The sequence below is a fragment of the Myiozetetes cayanensis genome, unplaced genomic scaffold (genome assembly GCF_022539395.1).
Source record: "Myiozetetes cayanensis isolate MyiCay16 unplaced genomic scaffold, myiCay2020 scf1, whole genome shotgun sequence".
Taxonomy (NCBI): domain Eukaryota; kingdom Metazoa; phylum Chordata; class Aves; order Passeriformes; family Tyrannidae; genus Myiozetetes; species Myiozetetes cayanensis.
The window spans coordinates 107,152,402-107,161,905 of NW_026086604.1; the positions used below are offsets into that span (position 1 = coordinate 107,152,402).

The following is a 9,504-nucleotide window of genomic DNA, read 5'->3' on the forward strand; positions in this document are numbered from 1 at the left end:
GTCAGGTAAGGAAGAGATATGCAACAATATTCATGTTACAACTTGATGTTTTAGACTCTAAAGGAATAAGCACGTTTTTTCTTTTAAAAACAGAGTATAAATGAAAGAAAATCCATCTCACTATGCAAAAATTTAAAGTTAAGACTTACAGGCCAATGAAGTAATTTCTCAGCATTCTCAACTCTCCATCCCACTGCAAATACATTTTGTTATTTTCCATACACAGCATGTTTACAAAGAGCAAATTTGTGTGTCTTTCCAGGCAAGTGCCTCTAAGAATTAGAGATTTTCCATGGCATCCAAAATCTGAAAGTTCTTCCAGGATTCGTCCTAATAGTTAGGTCTTGCTTCAGTAGATGGACGCACCTTCATGCTGGAATTTACCCTGAGAGCAGATGCGGGGGCTGGAGACTTGACCATTGCCGCAGTGTGAGCAGTGACTGCATAACCGTGCCAAATGCCTCTTGAACTTGACTCCAACAAACACATAGAGCACAGGGTTGAGGCAGCAGTGGGAGAAAGCAATGTTACGGCTGATGTGAAAGGCAAGAGTGGAGTCTTTTGCATACCGGCAGGTAGATGGTGGAAAACTAATCAGAAAGCTGAGGATGTTGTAAGGTGCCCAGCACAGGAAAAAAGCCACCACAATAATGAGAATGAGTTTCACAGTTCTGTGCTTTCTGCGAGATCTTGCTCTGAGCAGGATTATGAGAATCTTGAAGTAACAGAATACGATAACTCCAAAGGAAAACAGGAAGAGTATGTTTCTCAGATAAATGTCCACCTTTTTCCATTTCCAGTCAGCATAATCACAGGTCCTGTCCCCTTCATAGTTTTCTTGCACTGTGGTGTAAATCACCTCGGGAACCACAATTAGTATACTAACAGTCCAAACAACCAAGCACACCAGAAAACTGTAGCACTGTGTCTGGGATCTCAAATTTGAAAGGGGGTTCACTACACATAAGTACCGCAGGATAGTCATGAGAGTCAGAAAGAAAACACCGCTGTAGTAGCCAGTGGAGAAAATGGCATTCACCGCTTTGCAAAGGAACTCACCAAAAATCCATCCGAAAGACTGGTCCACTATCCAAAAAGGCAGCATGCAGGAGAAGACTAAATCAGAGACACAGAGATTCATGATGAAGACGTTTGTTAAAGATGTAAGGTTTTCATATTTGAATAGGATCCATAACACTAAAGTGTTTCCTAGCAGGCTGAGCAAAAATACCATAGTGTAGAGGACAGTAGTGAAATGGATGTTAAATATGAAATAGTCACCCATTTCACAGATATTGCTTTCATTGGTGTATTCATATGAGTAATTATCATCTAAATTGGCTGAATAATATTCTTCATCCATTTGTTCGTGGAAATCTTGCGCTGTTCCCCAGCAGCTACTTCACAAGATTGCAACAATCAAACAAAACCTTTTGTGAAAATGAATCCAACAGCTAAACTCCTATTGTGGAGGTTTCTGTTTTAAGACAAAAAAAGAAGCAGTGAAACTACCTTGTTTGTCCTGGTTTTGGAAGAAAAAGGACTCATTTCTTCTTATGACTGGAGCATGACCAGATACGTACAAAAAATTTACCTTCAAAGCAACTTCAAGATCTTAAACACTTAAGAAGTCAGAAACCAAGATGTTTCTTAACCAATATGGTTGGTGATAACTATCATTTATTAAGTTTCTACCATGTGAAGGATGAGGGTGCAGTGTTTTTTGATGTAAATATCTGGAGTACCAAGACTTTCAAATGTGCTACTGTTTTTTCAGTTTTCTGGAATGGTATCACACTCCTAAGCACTTCACGGTATATATGATTCTTTGTCATCGAGGTTCAGCCCAGCATAAACCTAAAAAGCTGAGCAGTACCAGTATCAACAAGGGTAAGAACTAAGAACAGGAAAAGCTTACTGTTTCTTACAGTTTTTTATCTTGAGTTTTGTTGATATCTAAACATCTTCAAACTTTGGCAGAAGCATCATCATACTGGGCTCTCCATGCATCTCTGTGGCCTGCTGACTCTCTGGGGTGCAGCAGGAGCAGAGATCACATCAAACCCCTTTTCTGGGGGTGCTGCCTGTCTGTTGAAAGACGGCACACAATCAGGTGAACATACGCCATCAGTAGCCTCATTTCTTCATGAAATTAAGCTAAAAAATAGGTCCAGAAAAATCAATAGTAGCTCCAACCAACGGTTCCAAGTCTAAATTCACTTTATCCCAGATGAAGATTTACCTGCAGCACCATGTTTGGATCCTGATTTAATTTAATACCATACCTGGGGGTAGGTGGTTCAGGTCAGTGAGAACGTGGTACAGGCAGCACAAGTCAGGGGCCAACTATTCACTGGGATGTGGTCACACAAGTTTTGGAGGCAAGGGATACATGGGACTCCATGGATAAGGTGACAGTGCCGACCAGTGTCTTCACCACTTACACTCTCCTCCATGCTGGCCACTCAGTGACACTAAGCCCCAGAGCAGGACTACCACTTGCTAGGAGCTACACAGTTAACAGGGCTGCTGCTGGGCTGCTCCTTGCCTCTGATGCAGTTCCTGCTGGCCCTTGACGCAGGAACTTTCTCACAAAGACCTCAGCCCCAACTCCCTACCTCTGCCTGGGAGTTATTCTGACCTGTACATGTCCTGTCCTGCATCATCCCATGTTATTCTGCTCTTCCCACCCCTGCTGAAGGGCAGGCAGTGGTTAGAGACCAGATGTCTGCTGTGGAGCATTGCTCATCCTCCTGCTTGTTGTCAGTAGCTGAGCAACACTTGCAAGGGGGAAGAACCATTTTGCAAAAGTATTTTGAGATTATGTCAAGTAAGAGTTAAGTGCCAAAATAAAACAAGTATATCAACCCATCTATTTTCTTCACAGTTCAGATGATAGGAGATGGTAAATAGTTCTTATAGTTCAAACAGTCTCTGTTTTCTGGTGTCCATCTTCCCTGAGAGCACTGATGTTGAGTGTCCAGAGAGGCAGGTGCATAGCTGTGACTGGAAGCTGTCAGAAACTCCTCCTGATTCCATTTCCAGATCTCTGTGTGCTTTGGGAGTTAAAAGGCTCTGTCTTGCACTTTGGGAGAAGCCAGAGGAATGGTTGCAAGGGGACAGGTGTCATCCCTCTGTTTTTGTGTCCAGTATTTCCAGAGTGTGTAGAAAGATGCTGTTGGGTTTTCTCCCTCAACTACTGCACCTTTCCCAGGATGGTGTCCTCAGCTTTCCTTCTTGCTTCCTGTCCACTGAGGAATCCGAAATCGTGCAAACTGGCTCCTTCTTTCCTGTTTGCTGCAGGGCCAGGCCCTGCAGGTGGTGCACCCAGTTGTTCACAGTGATATCAGGCTGCCTGGAGCACGATACCTCTGCACTGTGCTCCCAGGGCAGGTGAGACCTTGATGGAGGATCTTCACTGCTGACTTGCCGTTGGAAGTGGCTCAGCGTTCTCAGGATAAACACAACTTTGCACTGTGTGCTCAGTTATAACTGATCTATATGGTGCAGCATGCTGTGCCATATTGCCTGGTGCAGGCTCCAGGGAATTACAGATGGAGGCTCCAGCCTACAAAGCATCAGCCCTCCTGGATGGTTGATCAGGGTTATGTGCTTTGATATAATGTTTATACCAGCTGGGAAGTCCTCCATCAGGTCAGCAATGGTAAGAAGAACCTTGCAAGGAACCTAAGGCACATGGATCTTTTCCTTTTTACCTCAAAACACCTAGAATCAAACCCTGCATTTTTGCTCTACTGTATTTTAATTCACCCTTTCTACTCTATAAGTAAGAAATGCTGTGCATGGATTTTCAGTTAAGATAATGTGAAAGAGATAAAAAACTATGTGGTTGAATCAACAGGCTAATAACCTGTTGGCGTCAAACAGGAAATACAAATCATGCAACTGCTTTCAGTGTATATATAGTGGTAAAACTGAGAGCAGAAGTTGGTTGAAAGATAGTAATTACCTTATTTTCTGTTGTCAGGACAAATAGGAACAGAGGAAAAACATATCATACAGTTTAAAGTCATTCCTGCCCTTCTGAAGAGCACTCAGCAAGGCATTCCACAATCATTTCCCTCTTATCCAGAAAACTGCTTTTCCAGAAGCCTATTTTCTAGCAGTGTGCTTTGCCTTGGAGCATCATGAAAAAAAAGGATTCTAATAGAGAAATTGGGAAGTGATATTATTAGTGGCCACCAGTTCAATTTTCCTTTTCTTTGAAAATTCAGTCAGACTTCTGTCAGCTGAAGGTACATATTGTTCATCAGTTTATTTCATTTTCAAACTGAGCATTTGAAAGAGTGGCTGGGAGGAGTTGTCTGCTCACTTTGCAGTCAGTCCAGGGACAGTCAGAGAAGCACTGACGGGAGCCACATCGCCCCTCACTCTTTTCTATGCCAGTCTCCTCCCCAGGCAGAGGCAGCTGATACAGACCTCTTTAAGAGGATACCTGGCAGTTGAACAGGCAAACTGAGGTTAATTTCATCTTAATTGGAAAATTAATGCCCCCTACCATAAGGCATGCACTGATGGCATTTTTTACTGACTTTATTCAAAAAGTAATCTGGGCTTCACAGCTTGTTCTCCAGGTTTCTCGTGAGGGGGAAAAAAAGTTTGCTGGTTTTGTGGGCTGGTTTGCCCTTTAGCTACCCAGGAAATAAAGGTTGACTCAGAAGATAAATTTCTGTTCCCTTAAACTGGAATTTTTCTGGTAGCTTCTTCCTTAGCCAAGGTCCTATTAGAGATTGGGATAGGAACAAAAAATCCCAAATATGATTTTTTCTGGCATGAAGGGATTTTAGTTTTTCAAACAGGTTAATGGAGAAGCCATTTGATTTACAGGAGGCTAAAACATATTAATGTCTCCACTACCCTAACTATGACTGGTATCTGTCTCAGCGTCACATGGACAGCCAAGTCCTGGAAGTCATGTTTGGGATGTAGACAGGACCCAAAGCAAAAACTTACTCTGGACAGCGTGGTCTGTGCTGGTGGATGTACCCTTTATCTGCCTTAGAGGAGATTTGCACGTGGTAACAAACTCTTTCAGGACAAGGGTAAAGTGAAAAGTCAGCAGAACTTCCCTTGCCCACTTCAGTTTTGCAAAGCCTCAAGAAGCCCGTCTCCTCAAGGACATTCTTACCTTATTTTTAAAGCAAAACCTGCTCTTGAGTTTAGGTCATTTTCTGAGACCAGTGCTTCCACTCATGCCCCACAGGTTTCACAAGGCAGATACAGCGCTAACAGTCAACCCAGCTTCTTGGTGGCCTCCTGTTCCCCCCCAGACCCTGCCCTTCAATCCTGGCCATCAGCTCTGGGATAACTGCAGCCTAGGGAAGCAGAAAGATGACAAATTAAGAGACTGGACTCCATTCTGAAACATACCTAGGAGTTCAAATTTACATATTAAATATCACTACAGCCCAGGCAGGATCAGCTTATGGTATCTATGTAGACAGACAGAATTGATGCTTTTGGGACTCGCCATGTAAAGAATGATATTGTTTAGAAGTCCTGCCACAACACTGCTGAAGCAACAGCCCTCCTGCTCACCCTAAGTTGCCATGGGGGTAAAATTAGCATGGTTTTACACTGGGGAAGAGGTTAAGATGTTGTCTTTTCCCCTTCTCTAGCTTCCCCTTTTCCAAAAGCTGCAAATGCACCCTCTGGGCCCTTTATCACAGTTTTGCCGTAGCTTCCTTTGTTACAGAGTTTTTTTGAGGAAAAAAACCCCACGGCATTTATACTCTACTTTTAAATCAGCTGTTGCCTTTACTTCCATCCCAAACCACACCTCTGGACAGAAGGACAGCTGGGAACAAGTGTGTCACTGTGGGTTACCTGCTATAATCAGGACACACTGGCATTTGGAGGGTCTCTCTGGGGCACCACAGCAGCTCCTGTGTGCCCCCTTAAGGGGTGCTGGGGTGAGGGCATATGGCCTGGAGGTCCGTGGTGCATGATGATGAAACCACAACCCCATGTCTATTTGATCAGTGGGTTTTATTGGCACTAAAGCTGGTCAGAAAGGATGTGGTGTCGGCAGCTGGACAGCAGCTGGGCAGCAACTGTACAGCGGAGCACAGGCAGGAGCAACCTTAGCCAAGGAGGCTTGTGTGGAAGCGAGGGTGGTTGTTATCCTGCCTGTGGTTTCCTGCAGCAGATTTTGTGCCATCGTGGTTCCAGCTCTGGGTATTCCCCATGTTCTCAAGAGCAAGGGTGAGGAGCAATCCAACCCCTTAATTTGGCTGGATGGCACTAAGGAGAGAACATTGTTCCCTTCTTGCAGCCAGGCAGGGTTTGACCATTTTTTTCCTGGTAGTTCATGCAGAGAGGGGATGAGTAAGTGAGCGCCCCAGGGATGATAAGAAATAGCCCTTTTGGTAATAACTGTCTGTGAGGAAACAGAAAACTGGAGATTCCTGGGATTTTCTGAGTGGAGAAATTTATTACTACAGCATAGACAAGTGAGATCTTATGGTGTTTTTTTGCAAACAAAGAGCTTGCATTGATCCCTGTGTCTGACATGTAATTCTGATTTGTCTTAACAGTAACACTCCTGCCAGGCACTAAACACTAGCTTGTTTCTCTCAGTCCAGACAGCAGTGACATGACATATCACTTTCCCATCTGCTCCATAGAAAATATAAATGTTCCATTATTTGGCCGTGAAAAGAGCATCACTTTGGTTCTGGGTTTGTTGGCAGTAAAAGAAGCAAACCCACTTCTTATTTTTCTAGCTAAAGCAGAACATATCTGCAGGTTTCTTCTGCCAACAAAATGTTGACACACACCCGCCCACCCTTGTCTCTCTCTGTGCAGGTGTACACCCAACTGCCTGACGAAGTACTGGAAGACTGGGCTGTCCTTAAAAGATTTCACCAGACACTATACTATATTTAAATAGCAGTCTTAAAGCTGAATAAGAAGTCTTTCAAGTAAAATGTGTGTAAAGAAACTGACTCTATTCTCTTGCAAGTTCTTACAGTAGCAAAATAAAGACAACTATTAAGACAAAAGAGCACATCACACTTTCGGGAGAAATAATCACGTCTTCACTCTAAAGTTTAGCAAAACTCAAGCCTCCATATAAAGTTCATGAACTCATTTTTATGGTTCAGAGACAATGTGAAGAACAGGGTTGTGTTTTTCTATAGAATTCCATTGCTTCTGGTGTATTTAAGGGATATGCACCTTTTTTTTTTTCTAGGAAGATTATAAGCCATATGCCTAGGGAATTTAAGTGACAAATCTCGAGTGGTATTTCCAGTGTTCCTGCTGAGCCCATTGCTACAGGAATGAGTCTGAAACACACAGAAAATACACTGGCAGTTACTGATGTGACCGGTATGTACAAGGGACTGCAGTGCTGCTCCTGAGGCCATGCTGTTGACTGCAGCCCTGGGATGTGACCTGGTGTGATGATTTGGGAAAGGGGATAGGGGCAGCCTCAGCATCTGTAGGTGCAGGCAGAAGGAGGTGTGTTTTCTGGAGAAAGGGTTGAGCAACATTGCTGCAAGGAGCCCGGCTTTGTCACAGAGGATGTCCTCATCCCTGGTAGTGCAGCCCATCTCTGTTTTTATTGACTATGAAATGGGCTTGCCGATATCAGGCTATTTACACTCATGAAGCCATTCTGATGCTAAAGTCACAAGTCCACGGGAGTCACAAGGCTTTAGCCAAAGGGAGAAAGAAGAGAAAGAGAGAAAATCCTACCCACTGTGCCATGTTTGCACAAAATGAAAGGCTGGGTGTAGCATAAGGAAGCAAACAACATAACTCTGTATGTCACTGCTTTGTAACCAGTTTTGTTTTGCTTTCCCTTCATCACATCCCTTACAGTTTGCAGCACGGCACAGAGCCTGAGCTAGCCTTATTCAGCCTACTGGTACTTGATGGCCTCAGCTACTGCCTGCCTCGATCCTGCTCCTTGGCACCCAGGAACAGGTGGGTATCACTCTTTGTGCCTCCACATCTCCCAGTGGACAGCCCTGGCCCTTGCTGCACACTTCCTACAGCGTGGCACCCAGTTGAGGCGGTGAAGGAGAGCCTTTCCCTGCAGAAGCAGAAGCAGGACTGAAGAACAAAGGGCTGCAGCCAGGTCAATGAACAAAGCACCACTGTATCCCCTTCTCCACTGGTTGTATGATGGTCCCTCTTCTACCAGTATGAACTGCTAGTTGCTCTTTTGAATGGACACACTGCAAGGGAGAACAGGAGAGGGTTGATAACCTGACAGCATCTAAAAAGGTGGTGGGAAAGTGGCTCAGTGATGGGTTTGGCTAAGTCAGACTTTGGGAAAAGAAAACTGACTGTGGAAAGCAAAGCTTTTCATAATTAAAATTAGGTTCTACAGAAGACAGGGCAGGAGAAGTTTCCTTGTGGAAGTGATGCCCAAAAAAGCAGATTAAAACGGTTTAGAGACAGAATTTTAAGCCTTTGAACAGTAAGGTATTTATTGTGACATCAGGACAGCTCTCCAGCTCAGGATGGACAAAAGAGCTCTGAAGTGGTTCAGTCAAAACAAGTAATTTATACAGTTTCTAGTTGCGATTACAACATAATTACATACATATTCATATTATTGCATCATTAGATTACAATATTCATAGTAGGTGGAGTCAGGGCAGAGTTTGAGGTGTGGTCTCTATTTTGAGGAACACATTAGGGTAGTTCCAGTCTTGACTTCATCCTGGGATCGCAAATCTACTCTTCTTCCTCGGGTGACCTGGGGGACCTTCTGTACTTTCCTTTGTTTCGTGTTCTGATCGTCCAGGCTTGAAGAAAACCTTGGCTTCAGGCCTACTTCACCTATTCAAATGTCTACCTTAGCCTATTTGGCTATAATTTATTACCTCTGGACTCTTTGTGCAATGTACCTGTGGGTTATGTCTGCAGAATTTGTACAGAACAAAATCTCCTTAGAGCAAGGTAGAAAAGGGGTGGGGGGGAGAGAAGAGTGGGTTTTTGCACCAAGATGCTTTGATTAACCCTTCTAGAGCCTTGTCTTCCTTCAGAAGGACATTTCCAAAATACAACCACTGTTTCCCAACCCTCTTTGTCTGATGAGTCAAAGCAAAATAAACTGTATTTGATAAAAAACCCCACGAAATATAGTACATTCAGAGCACTGTTTACGTTAACAATGAGGCAATTAATAACTTGCATCAGAAACAACTGACCACAACTGAAAACAATCCTGTGCTGCTTTAGCCACTACTTCCCCAAACGCCAGCACTTCCTCCTGGTGTGCCATGTGTGCTCACAGGACAGAGGCACAGCCCAGGAGTGGTGCATTTGCAAAGATTTATTTGAAGAGGGGAACCGATGTCTTCAAATGTTTCCCCCAGTTCCCCAGAACAACTGCAACAACAATGACTTCTCAAGCTGATCCTGCACTGATTGCGGTTCAGATAACCCTGGACTGTGCTTGGTCCCTGCCACCAGGTGAGACTCATCTCCTGGCAGACAGACTCTGTGCATGCTTTCCTCTCAATA

The 9,504-nt window shown here is 44.0% G+C and overlaps 1 protein-coding gene across 1 annotated transcript; it reads right to left on the minus strand.

The window, feature by feature from the left end:
* Positions 1–257: 257 nt before the first annotated feature.
* XCR1 (X-C motif chemokine receptor 1) lies at positions 258–1,363 on the minus strand. The gene has a single exon (XM_050320346.1). The coding sequence runs from the start codon at positions 1,361–1,363 to the stop codon at positions 350–352; it is 1,014 nt and encodes a 337-aa protein (XP_050176303.1). The 3' UTR covers positions 258–349.
* Between the last annotated feature and the right edge of the window lie 8,141 nt (positions 1,364–9,504).